This window comes from Acomys russatus, chromosome 13, assembly GCF_903995435.1.
Source record: "Acomys russatus chromosome 13, mAcoRus1.1, whole genome shotgun sequence".
In the NCBI taxonomy this organism is placed as follows: Eukaryota; Metazoa; Chordata; class Mammalia; order Rodentia; family Muridae; genus Acomys; species Acomys russatus.
In genome coordinates this window covers 11,303,877-11,322,890 of record NC_067149.1, presented here as the reverse complement: position 1 = coordinate 11,322,890, position 19,014 = coordinate 11,303,877, and the positions used below count along the sequence as shown (strand labels likewise).

Genomic DNA, 19,014 nt, shown 5'->3' with positions numbered 1-19,014 from the left:
AGCAGTCCAAGTTAAGCTACTTTTGGATAGAAAACTTTAGGAACCACAAAATAAGCTATGCGTGCACATTTATTTTCTCGTGTATTGAGGAAGGTCTTTCCAGGCATGATACAAAAGAGAGAAACAACTTTTTAAAAAGGTGAATGCTGATAATTATGCCTCAACTCTATTTAGAATGACCATCAAGGGGGGAATTTAAAATGGGACTGGAAACACCAAGACTATTTGCATGGCATGAAAGTTAAAGGGTAGATCCTTTATCTAGAGTATATTCTTTAAAAGGAAGATTTTAAAAATCAGCCATGTAACTCTGGAGAATAAAAGAATAATGCATTTATAAAAAGATGGTTATCGATAAGAACTGCATTTTACTTGTGTGGATGTCTTGCCTGAATGTGTGTCTGTGCACCACGTGTATGCAGTATCCAGGGAGGGCAGAAGAGGGTACTGGATCCCCTGGAAATGGAGGTAGCCACCCGGTAGGTACCGGGAACTGAAGCTGGGTCTTCTGCAGGAGCAGCTAGTGCTCTTAACAGCTGAACCATCTCTCCAGCTTTTAAACAACACTTTCAATATTTACAGTTGGGATAAAACATGTAGACCATGTTTAAAAAACAACAACAAACACTCTTGTGTGTTGCATATAAATGCCCTCCTTCAAGCTGTTGCTAAGTTGTTTAGAATACCGAAGACTGTTTCAGTTGAACAAAGTATAAGTGTTCGGTGTTCTGAGCAGACCTTTCTTTGAAAAATGTATACCAATAATAACACATGCATGTAAGTTCAGCAAAAACAGTGGCAAATTACACATTGTGACAAAGAACTAAGAATAGCATTAAATATAAGGACAAGAAATTTGTTTGGATGGTGATATTTTCCAAACATCCAACATAATCTTGTAGAAGAATGCTTATTGTGTGAAATTTTTCTTATGCTATTTTGTGTCATGGTCTACCTTCCTTGTCAGCTTGGTTGGATTTGGAGTCACCAAGAAAACACAGCTCTGCTAAGTGTCTTTGAGGGTATTTCCAGGGAGGTTCACCTGAAGTAGGATGACCCAAATTCAACAAGGGTGGCAGCATCCCATGCACTGGGGTACCAGACTGGATAAAAACGGGGCATGGAGCAAATGATCTGGGTACCTGGATTCATCTCTCTCTCTGCTTTTCGACTATGGACAGGATGCAGCCAACTGCCCCATCCTCCTGCTGTCTGTCAGGCCTTCCTGCCCATGATAGACTTTGCCTTTCGACTACAAGCCAAAAGAAGCCCTTCCTCAGGTGCTTGTGTCAGGAGCTTTAATCACATCAGTGAGAACAGTAACTAGCATATTATGTTAAACTTAAAAAGTAAAAAAGACATACTCAGTGAGAGCTATAGCTTGAGTCCCGAATGTTTCCTAGAGGCCAGCATGTTAAAGGTGTGGCCACCAGTCTGTGGTCTTACTGGAAGGTGGTGGAGCTTTAAGAGATGGAGACCTAGTGGGAGGCTGTGAGCTCACTGGGAGTGTCCTTGCAGGACATGTCAGGGCTGTACCCACCCCCACTGCCTTGAAGACCACAGGCTTCTCCTACCCTGTGCTCCCACTGGGATGTTCTATGTCACCAGAAGGTCAAGGCAAGGGAGTCATGTGGCCATGAACTGATGCCTCTGATGCCCTGAGCCAAAACAAATGTTTTCCCTTATTAAGCTGGTTATCTCAAACATTTTGGTCATGGCAATGGAAAACTGACTAAGACAAGGGGAAATATGAAAACAATCCTATGAATAGAAAAATTGCTCTGGAAGGAAATACTTTCTAAAGATTGGCAACGGTGGCATTTGGACAGTTAGACAAGACTGGTTTGCTTTTGTTTCTCTGCATACTATAGTTTGGTAAGTTGCCAATTCTTTCAAATAAATGTGTGGTTTTTTTATGGCTTAAAATGGATACATAGAGTGGGACCAGGAAGAAATTTGAAGTTTTGAAGGTGATGTTAAAAGTAAGCTTTTTTTTTCCTAGCTCATGTCATATCTCAATAACGAACAGCCGCCAAGAATCTCTTCAGCATTCTTATGGGCTCATTTGCTTAATGAGAACACTAGTAATTTGATTTTTTTATATTGCTGTGTAAATGTTTTGTACATAACAGCTTTTGTTTCTTCACCTGCACTATCTTTGTTTTTCAGTCGCTGACATTTATTGAATCTGTGCTGTTTTCACAATGCAAGGGGAGAGTTAGGAAGGAGAACAAGGAATGTTTTATTCAGGGATGGAAGAAGGAAGAGAAGAAAGACACAGACTAAGATGGGAGGGGAGATAAGAGAGAACAGGAAGAGAAAAAAATGGTGGCAGAAAGCTCAGCTCTTGGCAAACTGGCCTTGCCCCAGGGTGTGTGAGCAGCATGCTCCACTGATGCAGGCTCTGCAGAGCTACAGAATTAACTCTGGTTCTCCCAGCAGGACCTCTTCATCTTAATCCCAACCCACTGGGTCCTGAAGGCTGGGTGGAACCACGGTCCAAAGTGCCTGTCTGTCTTTCTCCCACACACACTTCTCCCCTGCCCTCTCGGCCTGTCTGTATCTCTATTTCATTAAGATTTACTTTACGGGTATGAGTGTTTGTTGGCATATATTTATGTGCGACATGTGGGTGCAGTGTCTGTTGAGGCCAGAAGAGGGCACTGGATGAGCCAACCTGTGTATGCTGGGAACAGAACGCAGGTCCTCTGTGCGAGCACTAGATGCTCTTAACTGCTGAGCCAGTGTCTCCATCCCTAAAGTCTCTCATTAATCATAACGTTCTTCCAAGTTAGAAAAGCGTGGTTGAGACAGTTGGGGACTCACAGAGATCTATGAAGAGGAAGGTATCAATCTCATTTGATATCTAAATTCAGAATTCTTTGGAACTCAGGGCAGAGACAACTCTGAGAGGCAGGAAGCCTGCTTGTAGCAATCTGGGCTCATGGCAACAGGCCCCCGTATTCTTCTCCGCATAGTATGAAGCACTATTTCATGGAAAATCAGCTCCAGATATTTTTGTATTATCCAGATTCCTGTTCTGTCTACACCACATGCTGGTCTAGTGCCTAGGATTAACTATCTTGATTCTCTGCCCCCTCAAAGATTCTCAGGTCAGGGCTCTCTAGATGGCCAGAACCCACAGTGTGAACATATGTGTGGATAGATGTATTAAGTCAGCCTATACTGAAATAGTACCAACAGCTGTCTCATGCCTGAGAGGCTGAGAGCCATTGCTTATGTCTCAGCAGTCACAATATTCCTAAGTTGCCTGTCTCAGGATGGGGAGGCGGGCAACCCAGAAGCTGCCGAGGCCACGAGGCTGAGTGCCTCAGCAATCCCAGTCAGGCACTGGGGACATGAGAGTTTCTTGGAGAACCACTGGTCTTTAGTCAGTGATTGAAACCTGGAAATGCCAGTTTTGATATCAGCGAAGGAATCATCATCGCTGTCGTCAGCAGCAGCAGCAGCAGCAGCAGCAGCAGCAGCAGCAGCAGCAGCAGGGCAAACTAACTCAGTGGCGAGAACGAGAAGGCCAGGTAATCAATATTGAAATAATGTTGCTTTTGCCCCGTTTCCTCTCAACTGCTGAGTTAAGGTGCTGCCCACATTTGGACTGGGCTTTCCCACATCTGTGAAGGAAATCAGAACTCTGTAGGCGAGGCTTTCTACCCAGGTGACTGAAACCAGCCACCACACCAGGTCGCTTAAAAACCAAAATTAGTCTCATTTCCTGACACTCCAGTTAAGTCTTGGCTTTCTGACTTCCAGACCTTTGCCATTCCAGGTGGAAAGAGGAGAACATTTTGGGAACAAATGTAAGAGGTGACTTTGGAGAGGATTTGGCCATGGGGTTTTTTCTATGTTGTCTTGTGGTAGCTCTTTAAAGAGCTCAGGTAAGTTGCTGTATTCCCAGTGGCATTTCACACCGCTCAAAGAGTAGGTAAGGAAAGCGAGCGAACGTATTCCTGCCTTGAGATACACAAGACACCTACGGAGTAGAAAAAAAAAGTCCCCATGAGCCCCGCCTCGGCATGCTTTTAACAGTTGTGTTTCTTGGTTCGATTCAACTTGCTAAATCAGTCTGAGGCTGTGGGGGAGAATGGAACCATTTGGGACCATGAATTTGTGAGGACTTGGGACTTGAGCTGTAGCATCGGTGAAAGGAAAAACTCCAGAGGGACAGGGCCACTGTCTCTGCCTTGTTTGCACTCTGTCTAGCATTTCAGACTGCCCATGCCTCACCAGTCACTGAAGTCCCAGTAGGACTCTGATGTCACCGACTCGCAGGGTCTCAGCGTCACAGGTGGGAAATAAGAAGACTCTGGGGAACCATTTTAAATGATGACTCCAGAGGCTACTCTCCCATGAGGCTGTGTGTGTCATCTTGTGGGACCTTTTTGAGTAGCCCAGCTCAGATACTACACTAAGTAGTCAGTCACACTCGGGACTGCTGCTGTTTTCAATTCTACCTCCCTCTGGCTCCCTGGGACTATTTAGAAGAGCATTTAAGTAGGATTTTCTTTTGTTTAATGAATTTCAGAGTCAGATAAATCCTCTTATGAAAACGTTATTAATTAATCAAGAGGCCATTTCTCCAGAGTAAGATAAAATTAATAAATCATACAAGGTGAGTGTTTAAGATTTGCTCCCAATATCCTCACATATTACTAATGTGTGTACTAGGCTTTTAAAGATTAGTGTCTTGGTTATATTCTATGATAGAGCAGATGTGAAAGTGCCCTGACTATTCTGTAGCCTCACTGCATGAGCTCATTATGCAATGGGTGGCAAAGGAGGACACTCAGGTGTGGGGTTGAACACATACGTACATGCATGTACATACATACACACATATGTGTGTATATACATATATGTGTGTGTGTATACACACACACACATACACACACACACACACACACACACACACACACACATGCATCCCAGCATTCTTAGAGTTACAAGAAAGCCTTCAGGCTGTTGGTCTGATGAAAGAATGCCACATGATCTAGTAGTTGATTCTGGGTACTTTCCAGGTTCCAGAAAGTCTGTCATTGAAGGCTTTGCCCTTTACTTACTTCAGAGACACATGTGTTTGTGGTGACTCTACTGACTTGTGTGTGTATGTTCGAGTATAAGAGTTCATGCAAATGTGTATGTGTTATGTGTAGGTGTGTGTGTGTGCATGGAGGCTATAGGACAACCTTGGCTGCCGTTCTTCTGGTGCTCTCCACACGCATAGTTGAGTCAGACTCTCAGCCTCCCATGACTGGCCGATGAGCCCCAGCACCTGCCTGACTCTGCCTCCTCAGTTCTGGGATTACAAGTACAAAACCCTGTGTCTGGGATTTTCTTTATTTTGGATATTTATACCATAACTCCCATAGGTCAACTCTGGTTAACATTACACACACACACACACACACACACACACACACCACCACCACCACCACCACCACCACCACCCACGTACACACATGATTGATCCCCATAAGGTAAAATAATAGAAGTGAGGGAAGGAAAAGGAAAGTGCGTGTGTGTGTGTGTGTGTGTGTGTGTGTGTGTGTGTGTGTGTGTGTTGATTATTATTGGTTCTCAACCTGACTACATCTGGAATTAATTATAACTGGAGTGGCTGGATACACACCTATATGGGAATTTTTTTCAAAATTAAAATAGTTTGAAGTGGGAAGAACCACAATAAATCTGGGTCTTTTGAGGTGGAAAGGTCCACCTTAAATGAGGGCCACACCTTCAGCTGGCAGCCTATCCAAAGGTCACGGAAGAAGGAAGCTTGCTCTCGTTGTCAGCTTGCCCTCGCTCTTGCTGGCCAGTCAATCCCTTCACTGGCATTAGAACCCACTTCTTCAGGATTCCTGTGTATACATCCAGCCTCATGGATTCAACAACTACTAGACTCTTGGACTTTACATTGGTGGATATGATTATTAAGCTAGCTAGACCACAACAGTCTGTAAACCACCATACTACATCCCACATATATACACACACATATATATATGCATGTATGTACATACATATACCCCTTTTACACACACATATGCACACACATGCGCACATACACACATGCACACACATATGCACACACACATATGCACAGACACATATGCACACACACAAGCACACACACTCATTTATTCTATCAGTTTGGGACATGATGCACCTTGTATTACTTCTGGGTTCCGATGGCAAGAAGCTCATCACCAGATGCAGCCCCTCAACTTGGAACTCCAGAATTGGGAGCCAGAATAAACGTCCCTTTCTGTGCGCACTATAACATTATTGATAGCAGAGGATTAATCCCCAAAAGGTAAGAGAAGAGAAGGAAGGAGGGAAGGAGGAGGAAGACGTAAATTAGGAGTGGGTGAGGCGAGCTTTCACATAATCCCATTTTTGTAAGTTAGGTGACAGAACGCTAAGGTAAAAATGGGAAACAGTAAAATTTGGAGGCAGTCAAGGGAATAGAGGACATTCTTCGTACGGACCTCAAAATAATCTCAGTATGAAAGTCTGGGCGAACCTCGTGGGCACTGGGTAAGCCGACCTCTGCTGGTACAGGGGCTCAGATCTGGAGTAGTCTTTGGGCAAGACCCCCACGGTGACCTTCAGATTCACACCTCTGGCTGGACCCCTGACTTCAGGACCCCAGATGCCTCCTGCAGAGAATGATTCTGACTTCTCCTTGGCTAACTTGGGAAGCTGGGAAGGCATTAAATAAACGAGGCAGAGGGGCTGCAGAGGGGGCTCAGTCGGTAAAGGACTTGGCGGGCAGATGTAATGACCCGAGTTCAGACGTGCACATACAAAACTAGGCATGGTGCATCTGAAGTTTCAGCCCAGTGGGCGTGGGTCTCTGGATTTCATTGGCAAGCCAGACCAGCTGAATTGACGAGCTCCAGGTTCAAGGCGATACCTTGCCTCAAAAACAAAAACAAAACAAACAGAAAACAAGAAGAAGAAGAAAAAAAAAAGAGCAGAGAACAACTGAATAAGACATATTTGGTGTCTACATGTGCCCATGCTCACACAGAAACACGCATGCACAGGCACACACACAAATCAAAGAGCTAGCACTGCTTTGTAAGTGGGTATGCAGGGAAGCGAATTTTGTGGTGGGAATAAGTTGTTCTGTGTTCAATTTTCTTTGAATTTGTAGAAATAAAAGCCTAACATATTGAATCATTTCATTTATGAGATTTGTAATTTTAATTTACATGTTCATTGACATGAGATTAGTAATTGTATTTTGCATTTGATATTTAGATATGTGCTTGCTGAATGTGGAAGTTTAATTATTGGACAGTTGGAGTGCTTTAAGAGAATGCTACCTTGGGGAGTGTTGAGGTATTGGGCTTATAAGACCTAGGCTAATTCTTGAGAGGAATTTTGTCCCAGCTGCATATAAGTCCTCCTGTTAGGGAGTTGATGGTTTTAAGAAAAACCAGGTTTGGTAGAGCTATTCCCAACTTTCTGAAAAAGATCCAGACTGGGAGAAGAGGAGAAGGGAGAAGGCTGTGATTCAGATGTAAAGTGAATAAAGAAAAAAGAAAAAAGGAAAAAGAAAAACTAGATGTGGCTTGACGTGCTGGGGTGAGTTGATTGGGGGCTCCCCTTTTCTCAGGAGAAGGGGAGGGAGAGTAGGGAGAAGAGGATGGGAGGGTGGGGCCAGAAGAAGAGAAGGGAGGGGGCTAGGCTTGGGATGTAAAGGTAATATATAAATTAAAAATACATTTTAAAATGTTAATCTTATCTATTATCTCACGGGGTATAAAGAAAAACCAGATGTATTAAATTTGTGATTATAGTTTGGAATGTTTAGGAAGAACTTAATTAGTCAAGTTTATAAGTGGTGCTTAGATTTTAAAGACTGCATCTTGATTTGCTAAATTTGAAAGAGCTGTGACTAACTCAAAATATGCAAAATTTCCTTGATTAGTTTGGAAATGGTATTGGGACGCTTAGGGTGTGCGCCCTGTCTCCTGTTTAAGAGTTCACTGAGTTTCCGTCAAAGACTGAAAGAAAGGGATGCTTGATGCTACACACAAAGTGCATTCTGGACAATTTCCTGATTTGTAGGATGTGCTAAGGGCCAAATAAACACTGTAGTTTTGGTGACTTAGGTGTCAATGAGAATGTGGTGGCGCTGGGAGGAAGCATGTCCAGCCTGCAACCCCTAGGCTTCATGCCTATATTGTTAGCTGTGACCGTGGACCCAACATGAGATAGTAAACTTACTTGAAATCTTATGACTTAAGAAAACGACAACAACGACACAACAACAACAACAACAAAGCTCAGTTTGGTGGCTCTTAAACAGGAACCCGGCAGAGGCCAATGTCATTTCACAGAGCCAGAAGGTTGAACACGCTCGGCTAACGCGTGGTATGGGAGCAGGCTTTTAGTTTCTCTACAGCTCGCTCTGTAATTATGTAAATGACACAGGCGTCTATTGGCGTCTGTACATCTCCACGGGTGGCAGAGGTGCTGAGGAGCATTTAGCCAGAAATGGGTAGCTCAATCAGGGCGATCTTAAACTGTAATCTCATCGAGAAAAGATGCTTCACTTTGAAGTTGTCATACCTGATGTGGAAGAAAGCCGAGAGGAGGCTGAGACAGAGATGGGGATGTCTAATGGGCACAGGATAAGGCAGCATTTAGTAGAAAGCGTGATGTTAATTAGCACTAATGGGCTCTTACTGGGTGCCAATGATCTGAGGCAGTTTTTGTAACTTTTACTCTCTCTTTGTGACAATCCCCTCTGAGGTTAGGTTTTTTTTTTTTTTTTTTTTTTTTTAAGATTTCTTCTTCTTATTTTTTATTTCTATCTATGTGCATGCCTGTGAATGGGTTTGTGCACATGAGTGCCATGTCTGTGGAGTCCAGAAGAGGGTGCCAGACTCCCTGGAGCTGACATTACAGGCTGTTTGTGAGCCACTGCACATGGCTATTGGGAACTGAGCTCTGGTCCTCTGGAAGAGCAGCAAGTGCTCTTAATTGCTGAATAGTCATCTTTTCGGCCCAGGGTTTAGTTTCGCTGAATCCATTTTATTGGACATAAAAGCTCAGCTAAGTCAAGTGATGTTTGCACAGCTGGGGAACGGTAGAACCAATACTGGAACCTATTGCCTGAGCTCCTTCATACTGACCACACTTGGTTTATTTTTAAACTATAGGTTCTGAGAATCAAACTCAGTCCTGATGCTAGCAAGACAATTGCTTTACCAGCTGAACCGACTCCCACCATAGATACAATTTTTAAAGTAGTTCATGTGCTACAGGGAACGCATGCTGAGGATGAGACCTCAAGGCCACAGTTGAAATCCCTCTTCATTCCCTGGGGTCCCTCCTCCAGAGATTCTCCTGCAGCTTTTCCTGTGGGGTTTGGGAGGGTCATAGGTCAGTCTCCTAATCCATTGCTTCCGTGGCCACTCTGCGCTGGAATTTTCCCATGTTCGAGTGGTAGGCATTTGGATAAGCACCCTTACTGAGTCATAGCACAGAGCCACATCATCGGCCTGGGACTATAGGCACTTAGCTGCTGTGGGCAGGTCCAGGAGGGCAGAATGGAGGGTAGGTTTCTGTAGGTGTTGACTGAAGAAGGATGAGAAAAGTAGAGTTGGAGAAAATCCCAAGAGAGATTGGGGGTGTGGTGGCAATGATCATCACATCTTCCAGCTAACAGGTCTTCTCCTAGGGTGACATTATATATTGGGGTCATCAGGAAATGGGTGGGGATTGCCAAATGATATGACGAAGAGAGGAGTATGAGTTAGAACTTGTAAGCATCCTAGAATGGACGGAGAGCCCCCCCCTAATGAAAACTGTTCTGTGCTGACAGACCGCTCTACGTAGCAAACACTTAGCAAGGTCCTTCTTTTGTTTCAACGCAGAACAATTTACACATGATTTAGGAGTTGTCTCATTAATTGAGCTTAGTTTTCAGACCTTCTAGTGTGTAGGAGGAAGGCAGTCAGCTGGTCCTTAATGAACACAGTTTAATGAATTGCTACTTTGTGTCAGGCACTGTGTTGGTGCCTGACAGGAAGCAGATAGGGCAGGCCTGTTTGCATGGAGTTTGCAGACTAGTGGGCAGGAAGGCATAGCAGAAGCGAAAACGTCACAGACTGGCAACGGTGCTATTGGAGAAAGGCTGTGGAAATAGGCAATGACATCTCATCCACCAGCAGGTCAGAATCAGCTTCCAAGTACAAGTGTTCTACGCTAAGGATGTGAGTCTGACAGCACATGGTGTTGGGCAGGATGGTGCTGACAGAAAGGATGCTTCATTTTGGTCACCATCTTCTAAGTATCTGTTCAACAAATAAGAATAAGGAAGATGGAAAAATGAAAGTCATGGGCAGTGGGTGAACTAAGGATGAGGAAGACCCAGACGGGGTATACTCCAAAGATTGACATAAAGAAGAAATATTCGACCAATAGAAACTACCCCAAACTAGACAGACAGATTTCAGTTCCACACAAGGAAAGGGGTTATAATGACGTGACAATTGAGCCAATGAGGCAAACCGAAGAAAACATTTAAGCTGTGTTTGAAACTCTAGCACTGCCCCTATCTGAAAGGCTATGAGGTTGAATTTGCTTGTAAAAAACTGTGAAGGGATCATCAGATGACTTCTCTGGTGTTGGAAAGGGCCTTACATTCCATGCTTTGGGTGGCAGCTTTCCTTAGCTACCATCAAAAAGCCATCATGAGCAGTCATGTGTGGGCATGTGTGTAGGCACACAGAAGCAACGTCCATGGTCTTCAGGCTCTGAGAGGGTGGGTGGCTGATGGACAACCATAAAGGATTTTGCATCTCAACTTTCATAGCAAGGTAGGCAAAGAATCCTACCTGTAGCAGGAGGGTTGAATGAGACATGCATTGGAAAACGTACAGAAACAAGACATCAACTATCAATTTTATTCACATGAAATCTGCCTAGTTTCCAAGTAACATATATTAAATCATTCTGAGCATTTCCAATCTAGAGTCTTGGGACGTAATTAAAATATGAAGCTACACATACTTTTCTCTGCAGCATGATTCTCTTCGGCCCCTTTCCTCTTTTTCTCTTGGAACTGGCAGTCCTTTCCCCCATTCCCAAGGGGGTCCTTTGCTTTGTTTTAAAGCCCCTCCTCTCCAGTGTGGCATCGGTTACACTGCATTCCATATTTACATCTCTGCTGCTCCCTGAAGACTGAGTGAATATGGGCAAAGACACCAAGGCCATAGTGCTTCAACATCTGGGGGTGGGAGGCAAAAGCTGGGCTTACTGCTTCAACATCTGGCACAGAGCAGCTGCTCCGTGATGATCTTGTGGGGGGGATAGCTGAGGAGACACACATCCGTTGCCCATGCCGACACCCCCAGCCATGGTCTACAAATGCTGTCTCTTTGCAGGTCACCACCAGTGCTCTGTAGCTTCAAAGCCCAGACTCTAAGGAACATGGTCCAACACAGGATGCTTTTCTTAACTTCTACCTCTCCATCCTCTTCTGCCTCTTCATCTGCTTCTTTCTCCTCCTTGTGCCTGCTTGGACATATTCCTGTGACTCTCAAGCCTTTCTTAGAAAACACCTATCCAAGCAGAACAGACAATTTCTAATTCGAGCCAACCAGATTGCCGTTGCCTCTGTGAGTAGAAAACGCCTCAAGCTCCTTTTTGATCCCTGACTCACTTTCTAACGCATCCTTCAACTTGTTTATCAGGCACTTCCAATAATCAATGTGTCTTCACATCAAGTAGACTGGACTCATTTTCTTCCATACTGGCTCTCCTATTCATCCACCCCACATTTATATGAGAATATAAATCTATTCATTCATTTAATCTGTCATCCTCCCACAGATACATTTGAGCTCAATGCTTTTATTATGCAGTGTTTTCTATCTAAAATACTACCTATATAAATATGTAATATATACATCAATAACCCCTTTCTGAGAAGGTGTAGCCACCTTCTGCAGCCTTCATTGGTCATCATCACTGCTGACAATGAGCCCTCTCTTCTTTCCTCTTGTAGAATTCACCCATTTAATCTTCATGAGTCACATTGCCCAGCGTCTTACATTGTAGCTGTCTCGAAGTCAGTCTTACTTGCCAATGCAGAGCACAAATTCTTCAACAGAAGACAAAAATCCCTGACTTAGGAAGCATCACCTTGCCCCGAGTTCTACAGTATTTTCACTTCAGCAACAACATCCGTCAAAGACTAAAGAACTTTCTTCTTTAAGAGCCTCGTCTTAGCATTTTCCAAACCAGTAAGACAATAGCGGCATCTTTCTTATGCTTCCACTGTTCGCTTTTACATTGAGAAAAGCTCTCTACTTTCCCAGTGTGACCTACATTTCTTCCGGTTAAGAAGCAACGAGCCACCAACAACAGAAATATGCAACAATATCTTTGACCATCTTGGCACTAGAAATTCCCAGAAGTCAGGAGACCATGTGCAATTACACTGCAGAGTGTAATTAGACAGTTCCAGAATAGGGGTGGACACTGAAGCTTTTAAGAGAAAGTCCGGAGGCCTCAGTACCTTGATGTAATAAACTTCCACACTGACACTTGAATCACTCCCACACTGACATTACAGGCTCCTCATAGGCAAAGGCTGGGCCATGGGTGCCTAGTCATGGGTCTCCAGGTCCATCTCAGCTTGTGCAAGAGATCCTGGAATCTGAGACTTGCCTCTGGGTCAGGTGACAAAAGCCTGAAGGGACTGCCTGGACATGGGCAACAGCACCTGGGTCTAGCCAGTAAGGTAAGTTTCATGGGTAGGCTGGAGGTCTATTAGAGACCTGGAAGCTGGTGTGGCTGGCTCACGGTGGGATGGATGCCTGGGGTCAGGGGTCAGAGACTTTGTTACTGTGAATGTCTTTGTTCTAGGTTTTTCTTCTACTCATCCAAAGAGCTCATTCACTCTTTTTCTTTTGTCTCCACCTTTTTTTTCCTATTCGGGCAGTTCTATTTCTGGCTTCTGGTTGCCCAGAGGTAAGATCAGTTGGCTATTTTGTTTTGCTCAGAACACGACAGTGCAGAACTAGTCTGAACAACAGCCAAGGCTCACCTCCTAGGCCACAGAAACTATACCTGCCTCTTCTAGGAAGAGAAGCCACTGCTTCTCACAGCCTCCTGGTCCTGTTTGCCTGGCTTGCGGGCTCCTTCCCTCTGCCTGAGGCTCTGAGATCCATCTTCCTCCTCCTCACATTTTCCTGATAAAATGCTCATCATCATAAACATGCCAACTGAGGTACCACCTCTCAGCATCGTTCACTGTGGGAAGCCAGGAAGCACCACACACATCTGTACCATTTATAGAGAACAAGAATGCTGAAATTCTAAGTGTGACACAGGCAAATTTCCTTAGGCTTGTTGATATTTAACTGGAGAAAGAACTGAGCTCATTTAGCTACGGTTGCCTCAGAAACCTAGCCACTGCCTTTGTGAAATGGGTATTTTGGTACTGTGGGCAAGGCCCAGTGGTGAAGAGAACTTGTAGCTCTTGTAGAGGGGGCCTGGGTTTAGTTCCCAGCAATTGCATGGTGCCTTGCCACAATCTGTAACTCCATTTCCAGGGTATCTAATGCCCTGTTTTGAGGCCCATGGGCACCAGGTACTCACGTGATGCATAAGCATATGGGTAAAAATGTCATACACATAAAATAAAATAAAAAATATATAAAATAAATAATATATAATATATATAAAACAAAATAAAATATCTTTCTAAAAATGGTACTTCAGCCGCTCACATAGTGGTGCATGCCTTTAATCCCAGCACTCAGGAGGCAGAGGCTGGCAGATCGCTATGAGTTCAAGGCCAGCGTAGTCTACAAAGGGAGTCCAGGACAGCCAAGATAACACAGAAAAACCTTGTCTCAAATAAAACTAAAAAGAAATTAAAAAAAAAAAAAAACAAACAAAATGGTACTTCTTCTTGAGGAGATCCCTCTTTCCACCCCACCTCCATTTACAGAATGACTGCAGGAAACATTAAATTCATGTGGCAATCTGAAATTGAAATTTTAGCTCTCTTCTTATAGTTTCATTATAAAAAGAAATTTGGCAAATTTTAGAAAGCTAATTTAACCAAACCACCTTACCCCAAGTAATTTCTCTCAGGAAAAATAGACACTCGCAGAGAACCAGACTCCTGCAGGTCTTCCTCCAACCTCCACACGTGCCATGGCACGCACACACTCCTGTACACACAATAAGTAAGTGTGAAAAGGCTCGCATCTAGGACATAATTGTCAAAGTTACTATGATAAAGGAAAACGATTGCCATGTCAGGTAAGGCATATACTCCATGTTCCATTTTTTATGGTTCTCGGTATTGAACCCAGGCAGGACTCTGTGTGTGCTGCGTACGTCTTCCACTGTGGAGCTACATGCCAGACATATTTTGCTCCAATATTTTATAATATGGAATGTACCCATGCTGCAGTGTGAACAACAGCAGCAACTCCATCAAAAGCCTTGGAAAGTATATCAAAAGAGCCAAAGAGTCACCTGTTGGCAGCTTTTGCTATGATCTAAGACTCATCCTTTAAATGGCGGTGCAGAACTCAGAGTGCATCTTAAGCCAGCAGGGCAGGGTTTAGCTGGTTACCTATCACCAGCGGGACCTCTATTAGTTATATTTTTCTTTACAGTATTATGTCTCTTTCCAAATAGTCTTCTAGGGGATGTCGTACTTATCAACTCATTTATCTAGTCAATAAGCAGGTGGATTGTCAAACCTTCTGTTCTGTGTTAAGGGGATTCAGATGGACCAGATAGAACGATGTACTCCTTGCTCTGCCCAGAGTTTATAGTCCTTTAAAACAAAGAGGAATAAGCTCTTTATCAGATGGTTCATTTGATCCAGTAATTTTACTTCTGGGAACCTCTCCTGGTTTAAAGACTATAAAACAAAATTATGATATGTAAATGTTCATGGGAGCATTAAGAAAGACAAAGAAAATCTAAAATTGCTTACCTACACGACCTTAGGGAATGGTTAAATAGTTGCACATTTATACAATGCAGTGCTATGAACTCACTAAGATTATATTTCTGAAGACATTAAATATTTATTGTTTGATCCTTTCATATATTTATATAGTGAATTTTAGTCATTTTTACCCTATCCCCCTCTCTTACTTTCCTTCCCCTCTGAGGAAACTTCTGGTCTGTTTCCCTTGTATTCTCAAGTCTTTTTGTATGTGGCCCACTGAGTTTAATTAGAATCTCCTGTCTGAAAAAGGCAAGCTGTTACTGTTTCCTATTAATATCAATGGAAAAATGTAAGCTACACACACACACACACACACACACACACAAAGTGACCTCCATAAGGTACTTAATATTCATAAATGAAAATTTCAACTGTTAACAGGTGTTATTTAGGATGGGGTGGTAACAAGTTTGATTTTTTCACATCTATGCTCTTCTTAGTTCTAAAATCTTCTGCAATAAATAAGGCTTAATTTTATAGCCAGGAAAAACCATGCTGTCATTTTTAAATATTTGGTTCAGAAGCTGTCTGGTAATACTTCAAAGGACATAAAAACATTTAGCATTTCTTGTAACTGCATATCTATGTTGGAGGAAGGAGTGATCATTCCCGCCAAGACAGCTTACTGTCCCTTTCTTTCTACAGAGTTCGTAGGGGGCGGAAATGAATGGGCAAGGATGCAAAAGGTACCTTCTTGAGGGGAACGAACTCCCAGAGTGCTCCTGAAGCTGAGCGAGAGCAGGAACGTGTCCTTGGGGTTAATGTGTCCTGGGTTCTAACACTAGTTTGTAGAGCCACAGCCACACATAGCGAATGCCTGACCTTTCTTGTGCCCTGGCATCTGAGACCCTCAGAAACATTGGCCAGCTGGCCTACTGCATTCAGGTCCTGTTATGATTTATAAAGACAAGCAGCAGTGGGGCTGAAATCTGTCTCCTTGAAACAATCCAGTGTAAGGACAACCAATCTGATTTTTAATCTTCTAAGTTCCCTAGAAAAAGTTGGGGTCATGGAACACACTCCTGTGCGGGTCAGAGGGAGAGGGTGTCTGCTAGTGTTCCACCAGCTGCCCAGTGTTTGGGCTCACACCAACTGGAGGGTCTTTCTGAAGCCCAGGCGAGGCCCTATTGTGGAAAGAACCCCCCCCCCCTACCCATGCTCTCAGACCTCAACTCTAGTTCATGGGACCATGAGAAAGCACGCACACGTGCAACAGAAATGTCATGTGTCACTAATGTATCTGACTGCACATCATTCTGGCATTATTCTTTCAGTTTAAGGACTCTTCCATGAGTTAAATGGGCATGTCAACACAGAAATATTTACAGGCATACCTCATTTACCACCAAAAATCAGTATCACAGAGCAGGCACAGTCCAGATGATAAGCTCGTAAAATAGCTCCTTTCACTAGCAGTTTGAAGAATTGGTTCACATCCTGTATTGAAAACGCAAAGCGATTCGCACAACGTGTTTTATCTAAGGCACACACACATGCATGCCACTGCCAAGATGGGAGGAGAGATTTTTAGAAGTATTCACTCACTACAGACCCCTAACTACAAATTCTGTATGGTCTTCGTATGAAAGGCAGTTGTAATTAGGGATATTTTTTCTCTGATGCTTTCCCATAATACTTTCCTTAGGATTCTCACATTCATCAGTCTCAACAATAATGGCAAAACAACCCCCTTTCAGGTTCCCATGGCGCCGGTTCAACACACTCTCACATCTCAGGAAACACTGGGTAGCTTGTCCCTATAAACCACGCATGGAAGACCTGGGACACCCGGGGAAAAGCCAATACCCCAAACTCTGTGCTCTAGTCACCAATTCCCCCTCATGACACCGGAAGAGCCATTTGTTCCAGAACGCCAGCACCTGTGTTTGAAAGAACCAGTCTTTATATTTCCAACTGGCCTCTGAATCGCTAATCCGAGGGTTGGAGGAGACTAGGTCTCTATTATTCCTAACGGGCACGTTTCTCTGTGGATACACACGCTAAAAAACATTGACCTTTCATAGACAAAGACATTTAGAATCCCCCCCCTGGGCAAGCTTCGTGGATTCCTGCCTGGGGAAGTCCAGGGAAGGAACCTGTTCCCCCGTCCTGAGTGGGAGGTTCCTAGCAGCACCGAGATGCAAACTAAAAAATGTGAAGTGTCTCAAGATTGCTCCAAACAGTTTCCACTCTCACATAACACAAGAGAGTTGAAGAGGGAATGGAAAGTTCCCGAATCTTCAGGAAATGGTGTGGAAAAAAAAAAAAGAGTTTGCTGAGGAATCCTTCAAACACAAAGCCACACTAGAAGGACAGCCAAAGTGTGACAGATATAGAGAGGTTCCCAAAGGTCCTGGCCAAACCCTTGGCATTTCCCATCCGGGCACTAGGGTAAAGAACAGAAAGAATGCGAGGGGAAAAGTAAGACAGGAGTGAAAAGAGGCTAAAGGACCAGTGGCTGGTTGCAGAAAGGGAAGCTAAGTACAGGAACTGGGGGAGGGGTGGGGAAAGGGATGAGAAAGAAAGGTGGGCTCCTAAGAGCCAAGGGTCCCTGAAGGTAGCCAGTCAGAGGCCCGGGGCATGGATGCATAGTCTGGTCCTCAGAGCGCGTGTATCCAGCCCCGCACCTCCTTAGCAAAAGTCCTGAGTAAGCCAGTGCTTTTGGGCACTTCCTTCCCTTCACAGACTCACCTGTCGATGGCCACAGCTGTCATGGAGTAGATACTGGCGAAGACGGCTGCGGTGGGGAAGAAGTTGTGAAACTTGCAGTAAAAGAGACCGTAGTACCACTCGTTGTGGACGGCGTAGGTGAAGTTCACTACCGTATTGAACGCAGCCATGGAGGCCTCGGCGAAGGCCAGGTTCACCAGAAAATAGTTGGTCACTGTCCTCATTCTCTTGTGGGCCAAAATGATCCACATCACCACCACATTGCCCACCACGGAGGTCACCACGATGACGGTGTAGGCAGCTGCCCAAAGGACGATTTGCCAGGCAGGCTGCACAAACTGGTTGGACTCAGAAGTGTTGGTAGAGATGTTGGTGATGAGGTCAGAGTCCACAGGAAGGACGTTATCCATTTCCGAGGGAGGGGGCAAGGCAGCAAAGTGCCGGCTTCTACACACACACACACACACACACACACACACACACACACACACACACACACCAAGCAGGCACCCCTCTTTGCTGCAGGACCTTGTTGCAGATGCCTGACACAGGAGGTGGGAAGTTTTTCCTGGGCAGAACTCAGCCCTTGTTAGCAGCAGACTTGCTTACAGGAGCAAAGCTTCTGTGTATGCTCTGTGGCTGGCCCTGGTCGCTCTAAAATTCCTCCACTTGCAAGCTCGGCTCTTGTTTGCCTTAAAGCAGTTGCACTCCACACAGTGCCAGAAGGCAAGGCAACCCCGCCTTTCTGCACCTGCTGCTGCTACCAACTCCCACTAACACGCGTGCAGCGGGAAAAGGCAAAGCAGGGGGCTGCCTGAGGGGCTTGAATGGGAAAGGAGCGCTGTTTGCAAAAGTTCTGGTCCTCTGGCAGTATTCTGAGGTCCACACGCAGCTGGTGAGTTCCCTTTTTCTTTGCTTTGCTTCAAGCCTTCTCCTCTGCTGCTGCTGCTGCTGCTGCTGCCGCCACCCGCAGATGCTCGGTCTTGGTGCCGGTCTTTCTGGGCTCAGGAGTTAGCAGAACCCCGGCAGGCTGCGCACTAGGCTTTTATAACCCGCTGTAGAGACGTCACTGGGAAGGGGCTGTACCTGGTCTGCGTACTCAGACTCGCAGGTCCCAGAGCGCAGAGCAGCAGCTGCGCCAGCTGTTGGCAGCTGTGTCACTCCACCACCGCAGCCACCACGCCTTCTGCTGCTCCTGACCTGCTGTGGGCGTTCTGCGGGCGGGAGGAAGCCAGCACTCCGCGAGGGGGCGACAAGGTGGCCTGGGAGGAAAAGACCCAGATACGATCCTCAGCTGGAATCATGGTTTTATCAGGGGTGTT

The 19,014-nt window shown here is 44.8% G+C and overlaps 1 protein-coding gene across 1 annotated transcript in view; it reads right to left on the bottom strand.

Moving 5' to 3' along the window:
* The window catches only part of Tacr1 (tachykinin receptor 1), a 156,281-nt gene extending 138,179 nt beyond the window's left edge, over positions 1–18,102 (bottom strand). Inside the window, exon 1 of the mRNA XM_051154655.1 lies at positions 17,714–18,102. Within this exon, the coding sequence (XP_051010612.1) occupies positions 17,714–18,102 (389 nt within the window). The remainder of the gene's footprint in view (positions 1–17,713) is intronic.
* Positions 18,103–19,014: the final 912 nt, after the last annotated feature.